General features: G+C 37.4%; 1 protein-coding gene across 1 annotated transcript; it reads right to left on the bottom strand.

Moving 5' to 3' along the window:
• Positions 1–4,742: 4,742 nt before the first annotated feature.
• LOC141685334 (uncharacterized) lies at positions 4,743–5,576 on the bottom strand. Its single transcript, XM_074490443.1, has 2 exons — positions 5,168–5,576; positions 4,743–4,963 (listed from the first exon to the last, which is right to left on the bottom strand). The coding sequence occupies exons 1-2, from the start codon at positions 5,574–5,576 to the stop codon at positions 4,743–4,745; spliced, it is 630 nt and encodes a 209-aa protein (XP_074346544.1).
• Positions 5,577–22,985: the final 17,409 nt, after the last annotated feature.

The following is a 22,985-nucleotide window of genomic DNA, read 5'->3' on the forward strand; positions in this document are numbered from 1 at the left end:
AACTGGCGTGGTCGCGCGCTTCATCAGCGCGGGTGCGCTGGCTCTCTGACAAATGGGCGCAGCCGCGCGCTAGACCAGCGCGGGCGCACCGTGCTTCTAAAAAAACTTCTGAATTTCTTTAATTCTTGCTGCAATCGAGTTGGCTTCCGGAGCTTTATGCTTTGGACATCATCCTAACACCATATTAGCACCAAAACAATGCTAATTCACCTGAGTCTTAGAATAATGCCTGAAATGCAAAAACACTAGAAAACACATTAAAACACCAACAACTTGAGTATATTTATGCCAATCAAAGCTTTACAGAGCATAATAAAGTGTCATAAATGCCACTCAACATACCCTCAAACTTGAATCGATTCTTGTCCTCAAGCATAAACAGACTCAAAGAACAAGAAATAAAAATGCATGAATGCAACTAAATGAATGCAACGATCCCCAATAGAATAACTAACCAATCAACAAGCAACATCTCAACAAATGTAGTTATTCACATAAGATCAATAAAACCTCACAAATCAATCTATAAACCAGAGACGTGCGTGTGTGCAACTGCATACAGATATACTATCGCCACTAGATCAATAATCATGACTCACTATTCATCAAAGCAATCACAAGGTTATAAACAGAATAAAAGCTAGACTCAAAATAACTTATAACACTTTAATTCTTATATTGGAGTTTCATATGGATTCATGCTTTTATTCAAACACAACAACACACTTATGCTTAATTGATCGTGCAATGAGTGAGGTCCACAAAAGACTTATACAATAGTACCCATGTACCGAGCGTTAGGTTAGCGGATCCCATACTATTAAAGCCTTAGATCACTAGGCCCAAAGTCCCCTAAGAACTTAATAACTCGAGTACTAAAGAGCCCACTCGAGATAATTATACATAACACTTATTTTTTCTTTTTCTTTTTTTTGTTCTTTTTTTTGTTCTTCTTTCATTTTTCACAATTTCTAAACGAGTGCGTTTCGCTCCATCTTGTTCAACCCTAGACTACTCATATAAATATGATCCGGCTACTAGCCATTTGACACCTAGCCAACACAACTAGCAATGAAATACAATTGTTCTCCAATTTCTAAATATCTATGTTATATTATTATTAAGAGAATATCCTAAATTCTAAATATAAACAAGTGATTAAACCTTAACAAACAAACAAACCATGAGCATGATCTAGTACTTTAGCCACCTATAAGACTTAGTGAAATACATTTGTCTCTAGCATGCAAATCAATTCGATAAGACTTAACATCACTAAATACGACATCACTACACTAGCATTAATATCACAAGTCAATCGGAAAAATTATCTAAGGGATCATGTTATTATGTAAATGCATGAAACTACATGAACAAACTAACATAAAAACTACCAAAAATAAAAAAAACTACATGACAAAATATACAACTATATGAACTAAACTATCATGAATATGCAAACTATATGCGACTCATACAAAACATATTCCTTAAACTACTACCCCCAAACTTAAAATATTCACTGTCCCCAGTGAAGGTAATAGTAAGGAATCAGGCATACCTAATCTGAATCAGGATCCTCACCCTCAATGGGTGGAGTGTCAGGCGTGTCTAAAGGTGGATATATGGAGTCCTCACCAAATACTGGCCACTGGATGTCAACACCGGTGGCTCTGAAAGCTGTCCCCAATGCCTGGGTGAGATCGCATGCAAACCTGCTGTGGATGTCATGCATCACATCCATCCTCCTAGCCAGATGCCTAAATTGTGTTATACTCATGCCAGTTCCAACATCAGCTTCTTCCTCCTCCTCATGTGCCTGCTGCGATGGCCCCGCCTCATCTTCTAGCTGAGATCTCCAAGCAGTCCTTCTCGTCTGGGTGGCCCCATCAGCTGGCCTTCCACCAGGAAGACGGTCAAAAGTATAACCAATCCCCTTCATATCGGGCTTGCCTCCATCCCACTCTTGTATTGTAGCCAAAGTAGTGCTGTCAATGGGAGCACTCGAGATCTGCAACTGCTCATGTGCTGGCCAATGAACACCAACTACCACGCACAATTTCGTTATAATGGACGCATATGGTAAGGACCCCGTAGTACTCCCCCTCAAGAACTTCAGTATACCCTGATAAATCACCATCCCAAGATCCACATAATCGCCCTGAAGAATGCCCCACAATAGCCATGCACGCTCCACAATATCTCATGCACATGCGAAGATGGCATGATGTTAGCACAAATAAACGCATTTCATGCACGGGCAAACCTGTTCATGCTGGAAGCCGGGAACGTAGAATACTCAGTAGTGCCCCTCTTGATCTTCCAGTGTGTGTTAGGCATGCATAGTGTAGCAACAATAAGATCCAGATTGAAGTCCTCTAGAGTCTTATCATTCCAAGTGTCCTGCCCGGGCTTCCTCGCGGGCTGATTAATCACCCTCCTTATCGCCCCAACAATATACTCCACCTTCATCCCCCTAACCACCGTGAAGCCATTCTTTTCAGACTTCATCTTCGCATAGAACTCGCGAACAACACTCATGGGCCCATCTTCAGAATCATCTCCAACAGCTTACCATCCTTCCCCGATGGTAGAAAACCTTTCTCCTTGATGATAGGCTTCGAGAGAAGCCTCGTATACTCCGCTTCAGCCTCGGGAGTAGAAAACCTCGGCCTCACACCACCAGCACTCGAAGAATCAGTGGTGCTACTGCTTACTTCTGTTCTTTGTCTCTTGGATGCCATTGGAATTGAGTAGAGAGAATAAGAGTTTGTGTTTGAGAGAGAATTTGTATTTGATAAATTTGTGAAGTGGTGAAGAAGTTTGTGTATAAGTGTATGTATTTATAGGAGGTGAAAAGATAATTATATATGGAATAGAAGTGGGATTTGATTATGGGAATAGTGGGAATAATGGGTTTGATTTGGAGAGGGAAATTTGGGATGTGGGAGAGTAAAATTCGGATAGGAATTGATTTTGTAGCAAAAATCCCGTTTTTCCTCTTCAAAACTGCTATTTTTATTTTTCTGAGTCGGGACCTCCGCGTGGGCGCGTGCTAAGACAGTGTGGGCGTGCTCTACTTCTGCCAAATCGGCGCGGCCGCACGCTAGATCAGCGTGGGCTTGCCGTGTCTCTGTAATTTCAGCGCGACCGCGCGCCAGATCAGCGCGGGCGCGCCTGGCTTCTGAAGTTCGCCCTGAATTTTTTCTGTTTTTCTGATTTTTTTGTGATTTTATCTTTTCTTTCTTCTTGCTTCCTCTACTTTTTTTTGAAATAAAACGTACTTGCATAAATCAAACTTCCTCAAAAGTTACAGTACAAACAATCAAATCTTGAGTAGTAGATAACCACTCCTGAAAACCTGACGAAGAATATGCATCCCTAGCTAACAAATGGGCTGCCATATTCACAGATCTATGAGCAAAAACTACTAACACTTCCTCAAAGTGTTTAATTATGTTCCTATAATCATCAACAATCGTGTGGAAATAAGACGATCCTCCCATACCATTAACTGCATCCACAAGAAGCTTAAAATCACTCTCGAACACACACTTGCTCTGTCTCCAATTCTTAATCCACGACAAGGCTTCCCTCAATCCCATAGCTTCTGCTTCCCTTGCTTGGAATCTGCCCCGAATCACATTACTGCTAGCTCGCATAAAACGCCCATACTCATCTCGAGCAACACATCCCATTCCCGTCTGATTTCCTCCTGGCAAGCAAGCTGCATCTGTGTTAATTTTGATCCATCCTAATGTTGCTTTACACCATCTTCCATTTGTATTACTAGCCTGTCCCATTTTCTTACTTACCTCTTCCCTTGCTCTCATCCAATCTGTTAACATATTATATGCTTTGGATTTAAGTCCAAACACCGACGTATTCACATGATTCCACACCCAACTGTTTCTTCTGTTGCAGAGATTCCAACATATTAAACCCACCATCACAATTTGATCTCGGCCTCCTGTACTGAGTACTCGTTGCAACAAGCTCAGAACTGTATCATTCATCCCAGCTGTGACAAGATGTCTCAACCCCACCGCATTCCAAACTTTCTGGGAAAAACAGCACTGGAATAACACATGCATATCATCCTCCACATACATTTGGCACCATGAGCAAATTACATTTATATTAACTTGTTTCTCCACTAAGGCTGCTGCTGTCGGTAAAACCTTTTGACATGTTCGCCAAAGAAAGTTTATAACTTTTGGTGGTAACTGTAATCTCCATAATTTCTTCCAAAAAACACCATCTGGACATTCCCTTTCACCACATATTCTCCTATAGCAGCTTCTTACTGTAAACTCTCCATCATCATCAAAAAGCCAAAACCACGAATCACTTCTGCTCTCTCTTGGTATAGGAATCTGGTTTATCAATTCCCTATCCCTGTCGTTGCAAATATCCCTTAATATCTCATCATCCCAGTTTTTCTGACTCTCATCCAGCAAACCACTAACTGTTATATCCTTTAGTTCCTCTGGCATTTCTGTCGTAAGACATCTATTGTCTGGGCAAGGCAACCATGGTATTTTCCATACTCTAGTACTTCTCCCATCCCCAATTTTACGTCTACATCCCTGTTTCATAATGTCTTGCGCCTCAAAAACACTTCGCCACACATAACTTGGGTTTGTACCCAGCTTAGCATTTAAAAAATCTGACCCCGGAAAATATCTTGCCTGCATTAATTTTGTGAGAAGCGGGTTCGTATTATTCACCAATCTCCAGGCCTACTTTGCAAGCATAGATATATTAAAGTGTCTAAGCTTTTTGAAGCCCAATCCACCATCTTCCTTCACCTTACACATTCTCTCCCAAGACATCCATTTTATACCCCTATTTGAAGTTCCGTTTCCCCACCAGAATGCGTTCATTCTTTTTTCAATATCCTCGCACACCTGAACTGGAATTAGCAGCATATTCATCCAAAAGTTGGGAATAACTTGCGCAGCTGTCATTAACAATGTGACTTTACCTGCCTTTGAAAGAACCTATTTATCCCACCCTTGTAATTTGTGCTCAACTTTCTCTACCAGAAATGAAAAAGTTGCTCTTTTCCTTCTCCCAACAGCCATAGGCATCCCCAAATATTTACCCGGAGTTTGAGTTTCACTAACCCCCAGCTGCTCACACACTTCTTTTCTTTTCTACTTACTCGTGTTAGCAGAGAATGTCAATGCAGACTTCGAATAATTCACCATCTGTCCCGATATATTTTCATATCTATTCAAAATCCTTTTCATAACATTTGCTTCCACCCCCTCTGCTTTAAAGAAGAAATAGCAATCATCCGCGAAGAGCAGATGCGATATGGCTGGCGCACCTCTAGCTATAGTACACCCATGCAATAAGCCTGTTTCCTCATTTCTCCGAATAATAGAACTTAATCCCTCAGCACACAAAATATACATATAAGGTGATATCGGATCGCCTTGTCGAAGCCCTCGCCGTGGCACTACATCTCCAAACACATTTCCATCATAAAGAAAGCTATACGAAACCGATTGAATCAGTCTCATAATTCTGTTAATCCACACCTCATGAAACTTAAATTTCTCCATCATGTTTCGAATGAAGCCCCACTCCAATCTATCATAGGCTTTTGATATATCAATTTTTAAACCTGTAATTCCTATTTTTCCTTGCGTAAGCCTTTTCATATAGTGATTTACTTAAAATGCTATCATAGCATTACCAGTTAAGAGTCTCCCCTCTATAAGCGCACTCTGCCTATCAGAAATTAAGGATCCCAATCATGGCTTCAATCTATTCGACAACACTTTTGACAAAATTCGTACCAGAACATTACACAACGAGATAGGTCAGAAATCAGTCATTTGCTGTGGCATCGGCACCTTCTGAATTAAGCACACCAGTGTTTTATTGATTCCGCTTGGTAGATATCCTGTATTCATAAATTCCTGACAAAATTTCACTACGTTGCCTCCAACTACACCCCAAAACGTCTGAAAGAATGCAGGGTTTAAACCATGTAAACCCGGGGATTTATCGGGATGCATTGAGAACACTGCTTCTCTAACTTCATCAGTCGAAATATTTGAAATCAAGTTTTCATTGTCCTCCTCAGTTACTTGGTTTACTATCTCACGACTTGACAACCTACCATCTGGCACCACAGATTGAAACAATTGAGCAAAATACCTCGTTATGACACCTTGAATATTCTCTGACTCCTCTTTCCACTCACCATTTTCATCTTTTAGTCTCTGAAAACCATTCTTTTTCTTTCGAATTGATGCATATCTATGAAAAAAGCGCGTATTTTGATCACCCTCCTATAACCAGAACTGTTTGGAACGTTATTTCCAATATGTTTCTTGCTTCTTCGGCAACTTTAAGTACTCTCATCTCACCTTATTATACATCTGAACACCTGGCGCATCCTTTCTAGATCGTAGCTTTCAAAGTTCCCCCCTACAATCTGCTAACTTAATCTTAAACTCCTTTCGAACACCTCCTCCCCATTCATCCAATCTGAGGCAATAGTAGCTAATTTTATCTAGAATTTGTTTTCCTTCCATATGCTCCCAGCTATTCTTCACAAGATCTATACACTCAGTTTCTTTCACCCACACATTTTCAAACCTAAACCGTCGACTTTTAGGCATGTAGACTTGCTTATTTAGCTGCAGATAAAGTGGCAAGTGATCTGAAGGAGTTTCATCAAAAAATCGAACCTCTGCTTGGGGAAACATATTACACCTATTTTGATTTGCCATCCCACGATCTAATCTCTCCTGCACCCAACTCTCTTTCCCTCTAGATTTCTCCCACGTAAATCTCTCCCCAACAAAACCCAGGTCTACCAGATTACACTCCCTTACCGTTTCCACAAAACCATTTAACAGACTTCGCGGATGCTCTTGCCCCCCTTTTTCTCCTCAGCAAACATAAGATCATTGAAATCGCCTATAATATACCATGGTAGATCCGACTTACTTTCCAGATATTGAATTAAATTCCACGACTCACGACGTCTCGTCCTCTCTAGGCATCCATAGAAACCCGTATACCGCCATCTCCCTATTTGATCATTCTCCACCTCAAAATCGATAAAGTGCTTGTGAACTTCTCTTATTTGATATCCACCTTCATTTTTCCAAAACAAAGCCAAACCCCCACTACGACCATCGGCATCTACTACCTGACACCCTGCATAGTTCAAGGCTTTACAAACTGCAACTACTTTATTTTTATTTGCTAACGATTCTGATAAAAAAATAAAACTGGGCTTTATTTGTTGATTGATTTCCTTTAGAAATCGAACTGTTCGTGACTGGCCCAAACCACGACAGTTCCAAGCTATAATACTCATTTGGCTAGGCGGGCCTGTACCACAGAACCCGCCTCTTTCAAGTTTTTTGGCCTATCAGATTGTGTAGGCCCAGTTAGTATATCCTCTACAACTTCTTCCGTAATATTCTCACTGTCTACCCGCCTTCTTTTTGGATCAATCACAACTATCTCCTTTTCAAACGTTTTCCCCCCTTCATGCTATCAGCTTGATTTTCAAAATTATTAACCCCCGATCCACTACCCTGATTTTTCTGAACGACCTTGATTCTCTCATCTTCTCCAAAATTCCGCTATCTCTTCCATCCACCTCCATGAAACCCTCCTCCGCCTTATCCTTGCCGTAGGTGGTGCCTGACCGGTTATTTTGCTTTGATACCCAACTATTACCTCCTTCCACTCCATTTCTCAGCCATCTCGATCCCATGTTTTGATTCTTAGCATTTTTTGGTGGTGCTCTCAACCATACTCCATATGTACGTTGTATTTCTTTATGAGGGTTATCATAAATGACTGCACAATCCCTCTCTCCATGTCCTATCTTCCCATAAACAAAACAGAATGTACCTATCCTTTCATATTTAAAATTGATCTATACCTACTCTCCCCCCTCCCTCTTGATTTTCGTCCTTCGTTTCAGAGGTTTTTCAACATCAATGGTAACTCGTATACGATAAAACATCTTCCAGCCTTCATTGATATTTGTTGGATCTGATTTAACAAATGTCCCCACTGAGTTTCCAATACTCATAAATATATTCTCAGATAGGAGTCCCTTTGGCAGGTCATAAACCTCCCAAGAAGCGCTTTCTTTACGTCGTTAGCTTGACATAGAAACTCGAGATCAAACGAACAACAAAACGGCACTAACCACCTCACGGTTTGCCGTGTCACCATAGTAATGCTTCAACCTCTGACCATTTACCTTGAATGCTTGGCCCGGATCATTCTCAAATATTTCCTCTGCTCCATGTGGAGCCAGTTTTGACAACGAACGACTCTGACCATCTTGACTTCAACTTACCACGGAAAAGATAGAGACGAGAGTTGAACAAAAGGACTTGTTGCCCCGACATAAATGATTTGAGCACTAGACCCCGATCGTGCCACCTCTTGACTTTCTTCTTGTACAATTTGTTGTTCTCATAAGCTTGAAGTCGAAACTCGTCGAGCTCATTTAATTGAAGCATCCTCTTCTTACCAGCTTCATCCAAATCCAGATTCAATTTCTTCAAAGCCCAATACGCTTTATGCTCTAGCTCCACCGGAAAATGACACCCCTTATAATAAACCACCTGGAATGGCAACATTCCCAACGGAGTCTTGTATGGTATTCTATAAGCCCAAATAGCTTCATCAAGCTTCAAAGACCAGTCTTTCCTCGATGGACACACAATTTTCTCCAAGATGCACTTGATCTCGCTGTTAAACACCTCATCTTGACCATTTGTCTGAGGATGATAAGCCGTAGCAATGCGATGATTCACATTATACCTTTGCATCATAGCGGTGAACTTGCGGTTGTAAAAATGCGACCCTTTATCACTGATTATGACTCTCGGAGCTCCAAACCTTGTGAATATCTGCTTGTGAAGAAAATTAAGCACCACTTTTGCATCATTCGTTGGTTATGCCTTAACTTCAACCCATTTCGACATATAATCAACCACCAACAAGATGTACTGATTATAACAAGATGAGACAAATGGCCCCATGAAGTCAATTCCCCAAACATCGAAGACTTCAACCTCGAGAAGCACATTAAGAGGCATCTCATCCCTTTTAGACATATTACCCACACGTTGACATCGGTCACATTTCAACACGAACTGATGAGCATCTTTAAACAAGGTTGGCCAAAAGAAACCTGCTTGAAGAATACGAGTTGCTGTCTTTTTTCCACCATAATGTCCTCCATAAGCCGTTGAGTGGCAATCTCGCAAGACCCCCCGTTTCGCTGTACAAAATACATCTCCTGATGATTTGGTCAGCTCCTTGTCGAGAAAGAAATGGCTCATCCCACATATACCACTTTACTTCATGCAGAAACTTCTTCTTTTGAGTGTACGATAAGTCGGGAGGCATGACATTGCTCACAAGGTAGTTCACAATGTCTGCGAACCACGATTCTTCCTCTTGCACTCCAAACAACTGCTCATCGGGAAAAGACTCATTTATCAATGTCTTGTCCAGTGAAGTAGTATTAGGGTTCTCTAAACGCGAAAGATGATCAGCGACTTGATTATAAGTCCCTTTTCTGTCCTTGATCTCTCACTCAAACTCCTGAAGTAAAAGAACCCATCGAATCAACCATGGCTTTGAGTCCTTCTTCGAGACGAGATATCGAATTGCAGCATGATCATTGAAAACTATCACCTTCATCCCAACTAGATAAGATCAAAACTTCTCAAAACCATAGACGATAGCCAAGAGTTCTTTCTCCGTAGTAGTATAATTCAGTTGAGCACCATTCAAGGTCTTACTAGCGTATTAGACCACATGAAATATGTTGTTCTTTCTCTGCCCAAGAACTGCTCCAACTGCATAGTCACTTACATCACACATTATCTCAAAAGGTTCATTCCAGTCAGGTGCAGTTATGACAGGTGCCAAGATTAAACTCTTCTCCAATGTCTCAAAAGCGGCAAGGCACTCGTCATCAAACATGAAAGGGACATCTTTCTCTAGCAAACTGCACAATGGCTTCAAAATCTTAGAGAAGTTCTTGATGAAACGCCTATAAAAACCTGCATGACCAAGAAAACTACGAATTCCCTTAACAGAAATTGGTGGAGGAAGATTTTCAATGACCCCCACCTTAGCTTTGTCCACCTCAAGACCCTTACTAGAAACCTTGTGCCCAAGAATAATGCCCTGTCTCACCCTAAAGTGACATTTCTCCCAATTGAGAACCAAGTTGGTCTCAACACACCTCTTGAGAACATGTCCAAGATTCTACAAGTATTCGTCAAAATAATCTCTAAATACAGAGAAGTCATCCATGAACACCTCCACATTCTGGCCAATCATATCAGAAAAGATGGCCATCATACATCTCTGAAATGTGGCTGGTGCACCACACAGACCAAATGAAACTCGTCTGAAGGCGAAAGTACCAAATGGATAAATGAAGGTAGTATTCTCCTGATCGTCTGGAGCGATACAAATCTGATTGTAACCTGAATAACCATCCAGAAGATAGTAATACTCGTGACCAGCCAACCGGTCAAGCATTTTGTCAATGAAAGGCAGAGGGAAGTGATCCTTCCTAGTGGCCTTGTTTAGCTTCCTGTAGTCCATATAAACTCTCCATCCCGTGACTGTTCGAGTAGGAATGAGCTCATTCTTCTCATTAGCAACAACTGTGATACCTCCCTTCTTTGGTACACACTGAACTGGACTCACCCAAGAACTATCAGAAATGGGATAAATAATCCCTGCATCCAACCACTTAAGCATTTCTTTCTTCACTACTTCCTTCATGATCAGATTAAGTCTTCTTTGCTGCTCAACCGTAGACTTGCTACCTTCCTCTAGAAGAATTTTATGCATGCCGTAAGAAGGGTTGATTCCCTTAATATCTGAGATAGTCCATCCAATTGCCAATTTGAACTCTCTTCGAATCCTCAAAAGCTTCTCCTCATCGCTACCTTAAAGGTCAGATGCAATAATAACATGCAAAGTAGATGTATCACCTAAAACACATACCTCAAATGTTCAGGTAAAGGCTTAAGCTCAAGAGTAGGAGCTTCCTCAATAGATGGCTTGAGGCGTTTGGGAGCTTTGTTCAATTCCTCCATTCCAAGAGATTCAAAAGGCATATCCATCTTCCTCTTCCAGGGAGAAGCATTCAGATGTTGCAATTGCGCATCTCCTTCATCATCTTCACTATCTGAATTCCCCAATAAGGCCTTCTCTAAGGCATCAAACCTTAGCAATTGATCAAGTTCTGAAGTAACTACAGAATCGACCAACTCCACTTTTAAGCACTCCTCATTTTCCGTAGGAAATTTCATAGCATTGAACACATTAAAAATTACATCCTGATCCAGCACTCGCATTGTAAGCTCACCCTTCTGTACATCTATCAAGGTTCAGCCAGTCGCCAAGAAAGGTCTTCCCAAAATTATGGGAATCTTCTTATCCTCCTCGAAATCAAGAATTATGAAATCAGCAGGGAAGATGAGTTTATCAACCTTGACCAAGATATCCTCCACAATCCTCACGTATATGTAATAGAACGATCGGCCAACTGCAAAGTCATATATGTTGGTTTTGGATCAGGCAGATTCAACTTCTTGAATATTGACAAAGGCATCAGATTGATGATAGCTCCCAAGTCACATAAGCATCTGTCAAAAGACACTTTTCCAATAGTGCATGGCATCAGATTGACCACTACAACTTCTTCCTCGGCTTTATCCAGAGTTCTCTTACGAGACCGCGGATGCGTATGCATACATGCTCACTAGAGTACCTGTAATAAGATAAAAAAACAGATAAGTAACAATGTCCGAGTCAATAAACTTTAACGATCACTGATGACAAACACATAAAGTAAAAATTAACACTGCAGTCCCCGGCAGCGGCACCAAAAACTTGTTATTCGCTAAACACGCACTAATAATACACACAGGTATACAGATTCACAAGTAATTTAGAATTATTTCTAGTCTGTTCCCATAGAGACTGACTTTGGTTAACTAATTAATTTATTCACTTATACACCAATGATATGGCTATTATCCAATACTAAGATGAATAATAAATTGGGGTTTTGATTATAACTAAGAATTAACCTAACAATTATAACTAAGAGAATAAGAATGGTTTGAATTAATATATATGACAAACATGGAATTCTAACTTCATTAAATACTTCATTCAATAGTCTTTATTATTCTTAACCTTAACATGTAATGGTGATGACACTAATTAGATAACACGAAATTGACAAACGCCAACTTTCGTTGCACGAATACCATACTACCAGACATCTACAAAATAGAAAGAAATTGAATAGACACCAATTATATTGAGACCCTATATGTCTATAGAATTTGACAACATAAAGGTTTAAAACACAAGTTATCTATCGTGATTATATAGGGAAAGTAAGATGGTTAAAATTACCTATGAATCATGCATAACAATAATACATGAACCTCTGCTAGCATGGCAAGTTCTAAATCCTTAAATTCACTATCGCTTCATTAAAGATTAACACGCTATCTTATAAATTCGCGACGCTCATAAGACGAATAAGCACAACCAATACTAGGTTATCATACAATTACCACACACTAAGGTATTGAAATAAATTAACTAAAGAAATCCATAAATAAATCCGCTTGAACCCTAGGATAACGATTAGCCCATAATCAGACTCATCATCAACGTGGGTTCCGATGAAAGTATGGTATAATAAACGTAGTCTTTATACTGAATAAATAATAAAACCAAGTACGAAACAAGAGTAAGGTTCACGAATAAGAAAACTAGCATCCAAGTTACAACTTAGAACAAAGATTCACAAGTAAAAACAAGATCTTCTTTGTCTTCGTTGAATCGTGCTAACACGGTCTTCTTACTGCTCTCCTTATGCTCTGGTATATTCGTCTCTAGAAAACGTCCTTTATTTAAGTATATATAGCAACCCATGCAAGATAAAAGTCCTCCAATTGTAAATCAATTAGAATCAGGATTCTGGGATCCCGACCCGTTGCGGGCGCGCTGGCTCTCTGATAAATGGGCTTGGTCGCGTGCTAGACCAGCGCGGGCGCGCCGTGCTTCTGGAAAAACTTCTGAATTTCTTCAATTCCTGCTGCAATCGAGTTGGCTTCCGGAGCTTTATTCTTTGGACATCATCCTAACACCATATTAGCACCAAAACAATGCTAATTCACTTGATTCTTAAAATAATGCTTGAAATGCAAAAATACTAGAAAACACATTAAAACACCAACAACTTGAGTACATTTACACCAATTAAAAGCTTTACGGAGCGTAATAAAGTGTCATAATCGCCACTCAACATTGACCCTAATAATAAATTCAAGTATTTCATGTAAGGTCTATAAAACAATTACATGGCTCATACAGCTTTCCCATATATCATTGGCTTCATTTAAAAATGAAATTTGATGTGTTCAACTCTTGAGATACTCCTCTTAAAATGAGCTCATACTTATTTACATAACACGTCTATATGTTTGTATATAGTTTGAAATAATAATAGCATAATTTTTCTAAAAAAATAAGGGATTGAATAATGTGTTAGACCTAATATTTAGATTTATCATCAAATATATTAATTATACTTTAAAACCCGTAAATCTACTTGACAAGCCATGTCATTTCACATGAGTAAAAAGTAAACCCACTTAATGAAAAAAACTATCCATGTCATTTCAGATCGAACCCAATTTTTTAAAAAGTAATGAAGTCCATCTTCAACTAGAATACTACGTCTACTTGTCTAACGAAAAAATGGCATTCTTAATTTAAACTTTAACTCACTATAATTTTGTATTCAAGATCTACCTGGTGTATGCTTATACGTTACTTGTAACATATGTATGATAATATTTACTCTCATTTGTTATGCTGTTGGATTCGGTTCATTGGGTTTATGACTTATATAACGTTTGAATAGTGTTGAAACTAGTTTGTTTCCGTGATTAATATCGTTTAGATTTATTATTATTGTTGTATTTATGTAAATGCTCAGCTGACTCGCTAGTAATTAGTGATTTTATTTCTGTATTATTTCTTTTTCTTTATTTTTTTCTTTGAAATTCATCTTATAGTGTCTAAAGTACTGTTGAATAATTATCTTTCTTCAGTTTTTTAATGGAGAATTATACTACTCGAGCACAAGACACCTCATCCATATTTTGAAATAAGTTATATCTATTTGTATATTTTTTTTAGAATTATTATATTTATAACTACCCTTTTTAATTTATTTTTATCTATTTTAATAACATATTTAAGTTATTGATGACATTCATATAAAAAGTCGAATTCATGACGGAGAACATACACCTTATTTTGGTATGAACAGATATGTCACTCAAAATATTTTATGATTTTAATATGATTTTTACTTTTGCATGGGTAGGGTGGGGGTTAGAAGGAGTATACGAAAGTCGCATTTTAAAAGAGGGCAGAACACGACGATAACTTACTTTTCCAAATCAAGCTGATTTTTTTTCTTGTAGATAAAGGTTATTCACACAAAAAGAGGATATATGGCTTCATATGTTCAACCTCTGATGTTTCCTCAACAATATGCTTCGTGAGATCGGCACCAAAATGCTTCAATTTGATGTTATATGTGACCTTCTTTTTGCCTTGAATTCAATCATCTGCTCCCGACTTTCACTTACTAGTGTTTGGTTCATCAAACTCGTTATTTGACTGATTGTTGATATTTGTGCAGTGTTCATTTATTTCTTTAAGAGCAAGGGTCCTAGTCATTTGTTGATCCTCCTTTGTTAGGTATGAAATACACCCAGGGGTGAATGTGTGTTTCTTGATTTTTCTTGCTTAAAAATCATATTTGGTGTTTAGGCTATGAAACATAACAACTAGATATCGTTAGCGTTGATAATTGACTTAATGTAAAAGACACAAAAACAATTATCAAAACTTACTTGATCTTTTATTAAAAACCAAATTAATGGTGCTACAAATATGTGTTCTTGAATAATAAGAACTCAACTACTTCTCTCGAGAGAATACAAGATTTTATAGATCTGTTTTGTTACTCCTGAACTAAGGACCCGTGATATGTTTTATAGATCAACATGCACAGGTTACAGAACTTGAACTAAAATAGACTAACATATTTTCCAAAGCTAATATATTTCTATTTCAAGTGCTACATATCTATGCAAAATCTTTCAAGTCTATTACACTCCTTTGTCCGGTTCATCTTGGCCTTTGATCTTGCACTCTTCAAGCTGTATTTGTAGACTTTCCATTTTAGTGATAAAAATGGTTTGTTGGCTGATAATCTTTGATCTTCAAGTTGGTTGTATTCTATAATTGAAGCTGTTATCGAGATCTAAATTACTGTATAGAGATGTCTCATATCGACATGTAGAATGACTTATCGATATCTACACTTCACTACAAGTGTTATGACTTGTCGATATCTCCAGTTCTTTATATTCAGTTTGACTTGTAGATATCTCCACTTCTCCATATATATTTTTGACTTGTCGATATCTCCACTTCTCTATATGCAGTTTGACTTGTCGATATCTCCAATTCTCTATATGTAGTTTGACTTGTCGATATCTCTGCTTCTCTATATATACTTTTGACTTCTCTACAAGTAGAGTGACATCTTTACAAGTATAATGAATTCTCTACAAGTGACTTCTCTATAAGCTTATTTGACTTCTCGACATCACTTGATCTGTTACTTCTTGACACTTGACTTAAAACATTTTTCAATTCACATCATTGTTCTTAACCAAGGAGTATATCTTCATTTTGAGACATGATCAGGTTTGATCTTCTTCCAGAAATGTATTCCTAGCGTGTTGGCTGTTGGCTGTTTACTGAAAAATACTTCAGTCTAGTCTACTTAACAATTTTACAGACTCAAGAAACATCATTATAAAACACATAAAATTATAAGTCAACTAAATCTTGGGATTATCAAAGCGACTTATTCTTGTTATGTGAAGGCATGTCTTGCACAACAATCTCCCCCAATTTGTGAGAAGATTCAAGAAACATCATTATAAAACACATAAAATTATAAGTCAACTAAATCTTGGGATTATCAAAGCGACTTATTCTTGTTATGTGAAGGCATGTCTTGCACAACAATCTCCCCCAATTTGTGAGAAGATTACTTGTCACAAACTCATGCCTGATAACAAGACTAATCCCAAGCTAGAATTAGAAAGACAAACACAAATACAAGGGTACAAATTTTTATACATAGATGACACTTAACAGTTACACTGAGATTGAGTATATTGAATTAGCTAAAGTCCTCAAAACCAGATTAAAATCTAATCAAGTCCTTAAGTCTAACAAGACACTTTAGTTCTTCAATGATCTCAATACCTCCAAGCTTTAGCTATTCACTTTTTGAGTAACTGTCAAGATACTTGACTCTGTACCTAGAGAATTTATGAGTCTTGATATTCAGAAATACACCATCTGTAGAAACTCTATTCATCCTCTAGTTTTCATCTCATTTGATCTTTTCTCTAACATCCCCATCTCCTTAGCCTTTCTTATAGCACTCTCTTCCCTATCAGCTTTCTTCCCTGCCATTCTTTCTTCTCTATCTCTCAGCCTTGTAGCCAGTTCTACCTTTCTCAATTTTATATGTGAATTATTCTTGTTCATCAGACTGATCACCCTTCAAGTTCCACCACTATGTGATTTTTAATCATTTTTTTGAGCATGTTGAATGAGCCATCTTTAAAGTAGACTGTTACCTCTCCCAAATTATCCATAGAAACCTTACTTATTAATTCAGGTTGTTGATCAATGTAATCTTCTTCTGAGATTTCTTCTGAGATTGGCAAGAATTCATTTTGATTTAAACAATTCCACAATGCTCCCATTTTAACTTTGCTCTTCTTCTGTTTTCTTCCAATGGACTTGAAGTGTATTTTTCCGGGTGGTTTGAATGTTGGAGGTTTGACTATTTTCTTCAAGATAGTTTGATTGGCTAGGACATGTATTTTAAGTACAGAGTTGGCTATGAGTTTATAAAGGTGTTTAGGCTTGGAGGTTTGGATGGTGTGAGTTTTTGTTTGGCTAGGGTTTTGGGTTGAGATTTATTGAGTTGTAGATCTTTGTTGTGTGGACGCTTTCTTGTTATCATTCCCATCTTTTCCATTCTTATTCTTCTTGTCTTCATCCTTCCCCTTCTTCTCATCTTTTTTACTACCACTGCTTTTACTAGACTGGCTTGGATTTAAGCCAAAAGATTTATGTTTATCTTTCTTATGCTCATCATCATCCTCGCCATTTTTATTTCATTTATAGCAGTCTTTGACAGCATTGCATCAACATTTTTAAGATATCTACCAAAATTGGCTATCATCTCAAGATCCTCAATAGTCTTGTTCTTCTTAGTTTTCATATTAGTCTCAATCACCATCACCATCATTATCTTTTTATTTTTCATTAGAAAGTGCTTTGCGATCAGAAAGTGTCAGCACTTCTTGGTAGATGAAAAGATTAAGGTCACTCATTTGCTTGGTTGAAGATATGCCTCATGAAAAGCTGCTTCTTGGACTGCTTTGAGTTCTGTCAGCAATTGAATATCCTCTTAGGTCATCATTTTGACTTTGTTAATGAATACATCCACTTCTGAGACTCTCCAAGATTTAAGAAATTCTAGTGAGATCTGCATACATCTGTTAACTCCAGAATCATTAATGTTGACCACTATTCTTTTCTCCCTCAGCATTTCCATCAATTGCTCTTTCTATCAATTGCTCTTTTCTATGTGTGATGGTTATGGTTCACTGAGACTCTTCGACACTCCAAGAAATCACTAAATTCCTTGTCAAGACAAGGACCTTCAGCTGCCTTCTTAAGTCTCTCTTCCATACCAATATCAGCTTGACTTGTAGATATGAGCTCTTGACTTGTAGATTTAAGCTTGGCTGCTTCCATCTCCCCCTTGACCTTGTTATTAGGTTTAGTGGGGTATTGAGATATCCTAGCTTTAACAACTTAAGGAGTTTCTTCAAGAGGGACCTTCAAAGCACCCATAATAGCTCTCAGTGACACTTTTGTCTGTATTTGAAAGTAATTATGGGAGTCTATCAAGGTCTTGATGTCTGTCTATTGACTTTGCACTTATGCGGTAAGCTGATTTACTTGATATACAAGAGCTGAATTAGAAGCTTGAAGTCCAGCCAACTGATTTTTACGATCTCTAATTTTTGTAGATGAGGAAGTGGAAGGCACACTGGTAGAAGTTGCAGTTCCGAAGGTGACCTGCATCACTCTTCTAATTTCTTCCATCATTAAAGCTGAAGGCTCAAATCTACCCTTGTAGAGTTGATCCAATTTGTAATAACTCGAATTTTTGAGACCTTGAAAAATGTTTAATTAATAGTAACCCTGACGGACGGGGAAAACTTTTTAGCCCACACTATGTAGTGCATGAGAAAATGAGTTTCAGAGTTGATATTATGATTATACGTATCAAATGAGTGTATGTAAACGCTATTAGTTTTCGAAGAAAACAAACTTTAAAAAACGACCATATTTACGAATCATCGATGATTACGGGAATCACAATATAATTACGAATTTAAAACCCTACGGATTTATATCCAAGTATGATAATTCAAAATATAATAAATAAATATGAAAGGAATTACGTCGCGAACCATTTACGAGGAAGTATTACGAAAACGTTTAAGCGACCTAGCGAACGCGTAAATGATTAAATAAACGTAACGCACTAAATAACCATGGTAAGAAAGTAACCATGGTTTCTTTATCAAATAGTGAGCTAAGGTGTAGGATGATCAACCAAGGCTATTAAATAGTAAGCTAAAAGAGCTAAACAAGTGGCTTAGCTTGTAAACTAGGAAGCCTAGTTAGATTTGTCCCCAAGATTTGCAACAATAATAAAATCCTAGGATCTAAACTAGATAATAACAAACAAATATAAGATATCACAAGCTATCACTTGCATCATTCCAAGAAGCAACCAAGATGCAAACACAAAAGCCCTCTCCCCATTTCTTCATTAGCTCCCATTCAGCCCTTTCATCTTCAACCAAGAAATCAATTTCAAATCTTCAAGCTCTAGCCATGGATAAATCCTCCCATTAATTCTAAAGCTTCCTAACAACCAAACTAAGGTAAGATAAATCTTTGAGCTCTTTTTATCAAGGTTTGATGGGTGAAATAAAATCAAGAAAGTTGATAATGAATAGTGTGAATAGTAACTCTTCTTTGGTTTCTTGATTTTGATGGTTGTTTTAGGTTCCAAAAACCATACTAAGTGTAATAACCCCAAAATTTTGAACTTTTTTGTAACCCTTATGAATAGTGTTTCTGCTGATTATGCTGAATAAGAAAACTTTCATGCCACACTATATAGGGGTTCTTTTATTGTTATTCTGAGATCTTATTAGTACTCAATATGATATATAAGTATATGTAAAGATCGTCAGAATCCAAATTCGAACACTTTGATTTTTCCCGAAAATCCACCAGATACCGAAAGAATTGAGTATAAGGTAACAGGATAAAAAGGATTTAAAATTCAAGGATTATAAGAGAGGATCATAAAAGGAATATAATATATTGAGAAAGGTTAAGGAAACCCAAGTAATAAGATCCCGGGTATCATCCCTCAAACGATAAACAAAAACGAAAGTTAAGCGAACCGTATAACAAATCAGCGGTCATTAGCCAAGTAATTAGGAGCTAATCAAAGAGGTTAGTGATGATGATGTCATCAAACCAATAAGAAGAGGACAAGCATGGGAAGATGACATAAGAATGATGACCTAAGCATGACCAAAAAGGAAGGAAGTGTGGTTAATTTCAAGCCACACAAAAATCACCATGGTTAAAAGGTAATTAATTAAAACAAAAGGCAAAAACAACCAACAAAAAAATCATAACACCAAAAACACAAAGTTGACTTCCCATTTTCAAGCAAAATCTCTCGGCCCCTTTCATTTTGCAAGGAAAGAAATGAAAGGAATATGTCCTAAGTCCAATCATGTATTAGGATTTAGGAATAACTTTTATGTAATCTGTTTTGATTTCATTGATATTAATAAAGACTTATTTTGTTTTTATTACGAGCTTTATCTATTTAAGTGTTTAAATAAGATATACCATAGTTTAGAGTAAAGCTTTTTATGGATTATGATGAGATCATAATAGTGAGACCTAAAAAGATGATAACTCTAAACTTAAATAGTTCCTGGTCATAGGATTACTAACTGGTAATTAATAATCCGCAAAGATCAGTACATACTATGCTTGCTTCATTATGAAGGATGTCTGTTCTCATAGACATTTGTGTGGTGACACTATAGCTAGTATGTAGGTGCTTATTATGGAATAAGTTCACTGAACATGACTCGCCCAGCTGAACAACTGATGGAGTTCACTCACGTGTCAGCAGTTGTTCGCTTAGTGATAGTTGTACAAGTATCCTTAGACTTGAGGTCATCATAGTCATCTTGTGTACACTGAACTATGCTTTGGTTTAGTTCTTAGTCTCCAGGGACAATTATTAGGGCTCTTCTGGGTATAGGAATTTGTACACGAAGATAGTGTATGATCAATAAAGGATCTACCCCTTCCAGTGAAGGAAGCGAATGTTCAAGGCTGATCCACTTATGCTAGTTCAGGAATCTCTGGCCAGAGTAAATGAAATTAGAAAGGAGTTTCTAATTTGCATAGAACTATGCATAGTAAATGGTAAGCAAGTGATTGAATTAGATAGGCTTGACACGAGATCCATGCCTTGTATTTAATCAGGACATTGTAGGGTAGAAGGAGTTTATTATACGGTAACTATTCACTGACAGGTTCTTGGTATTCTAAGCAGTGAATTCATATTATCCGGATAGTCGCGATATGTTGAGAAGCATCACTCATGATGTAGAATAAATGTGATTAATTAATTAATCATATTTAATAAATTAGAGAATTTATATAAATAATGATAAAATAGTTTTATTATTATTTATTTCTACTACCGGCTTAATATTGAACCTACAGGGTCACACCATAAAAAGAGAATGATTTTATGGTGGAGGAATTAATTAATAATGGCTAATAATTATTTATTTGTGAAATAAATAATTAATTGGCAAATTTAATAATTGATTAAATGAGATTTAATTGATTATAAATTAATTAAGAAAAGTTCTTAATATTATTAATTAAGGATTTAATTTTTGGAAATTAAATCAAGAGAGAGAATTATTTCTAAAGTATTTAGAAAAAGGATTAATAATTAAAAGGTGTTTAATTATTAATGAGAATAATAAATGGGATAATAATAATAATATTTATGGGAAAATTTCAGCTGAAAATTTTGCCTATAAATACACTATTATAGACCCTATTTTTATTCTAACCCCAGAAACCCAAAAGTTTCAGAAAACCAAATTCTCTCCACCTCCTCCTCCTCCTCCTAAAAGTCGTTTTCTTGGTGGATACCGGTGGAGTGCTTCACACTTGAGGAGCAACTGCTAGGGATCTCTGATCGTTATCTCCGAATTAATTTTAAAAGGTTAGATTCGATCCCTCGAATTTTTATTCATGATTTATATGCTTTTATTTGGATTTTGTATGTGTAAAAGTGTTTTGCCATGCCCCCGCTGCGTTAAAAATTCAATAATGGTATCAGAGCGTAGGTTGTATGCATATAGATCTGTGGTAAAAATTTCAGAATTTTATGTGCTTGTATGAATTAATTATGATTTTTACAAGTTATATTATGGATTAATTTTATCTGATGAGAAATCGTTTCTCAGAATAATTTTGAATATTGATCTGGGTTCTACAAGTGTTGTAGATCGTCTGGGTATTTTTTTCATAATTTTATGATATATAGATTTTTTATTATGAATTTTTGAAGTTGTATCTATTAAAATCGTAATAAAATATAGATATATATATATATATATAATATGTTGTATATATATATATTATAATCTGTACATCTGCAAAAGTATGTGTTGTTGTCTGTGTTGATTATGCAACCGTGAAAGTAAAGACAGAGATCAGAGATTGTCAGACAAGCGGCACAAAATCCGAGGAAAAGGCGGCGACTGACGTAAACAGGCGAAGGACCGCGCATCGACCACGCGCGCGTGGGGCTCACGCGCTGGCGTGCCACGCGTGGCGCGTGGAAGACATGCGCTGGTGACGTCATGTTGACGTCATGCTGACGTCAGCATAGGGGTTAGGGGCGCGTGAGGCGCGTGGACGCGTGGGCGTGCGTGGGGGAGGTCTGACACGCGCCTGACAGCGCGTGTGCGCGTGGCGGCCCGTGGGACACCTTCTCGGGGCGCGTGAGAGGGCGTGGCAGCTCAGAATTGGGTAATTTTGGTGCCGTTGGATTCTTCTTTTCGAGACGCTTCTAATGGTATATTATATGACATTTTATGAAATTGTTTCGAACTGTTTATAGCTAACAGAATTGTTTTAAAGCTGTTTTTGACTGTTTTAGTTGCTTTTAAATGCTTCATGTGATACATAGAGATGTATAATGCTTAGACTAATGTGTTAGATGATGTAACATGCCTACCTTGATGTTTATTCATGTTGATATATGTGATATATGCTTAGTTTATCATGCGATGATAGATTCAGGTGAACTTAAATAAACATAAGGCGTTTGTTAGACAACCTAGTATAGTGAAATTGTTTCATAACCTTAATAACAATATTATGAATACAATCATGAGATTCTTGTGCTTATGAAACACGTAATTGAATATGAATTTTTGATATGAGAGAAAGGATGATTCTGTTAACAACAGATTTCTATCTGTAAGAAAGGGTTATTAAGTGACGCCTCTTGACAATGCTCCACCCGATCTGGGAATCGTCTGATTATTGATTATTGATTTGAAATATTTAATTTAAAAGGAAGAATCTCTTTATAATATGATTAT

Source organism: Apium graveolens, chromosome 9 (assembly GCF_009905375.1).
Source record: "Apium graveolens cultivar Ventura chromosome 9, ASM990537v1, whole genome shotgun sequence".
In the NCBI taxonomy this organism is placed as follows: Eukaryota; Viridiplantae; Streptophyta; class Magnoliopsida; order Apiales; family Apiaceae; genus Apium; species Apium graveolens.

What these genes read in the sequence shown, in the direction of transcription:
- LOC141685334 (XM_074490443.1), bottom strand. Translation starts at nt 5,576, where the DNA reads ATGATGGAGAAATTTAAGTTTCATGAGGTGTGGATTAACAGAATTATG. An exon ending in GACATTCTCTGCTAACACGA is followed by an intron (nt 4,964 to 5,167) that starts GTAAGTAGAAAA and finishes TGTTAATGACAG; the next exon opens with CTGCGCAAGTTATTCCCAAC.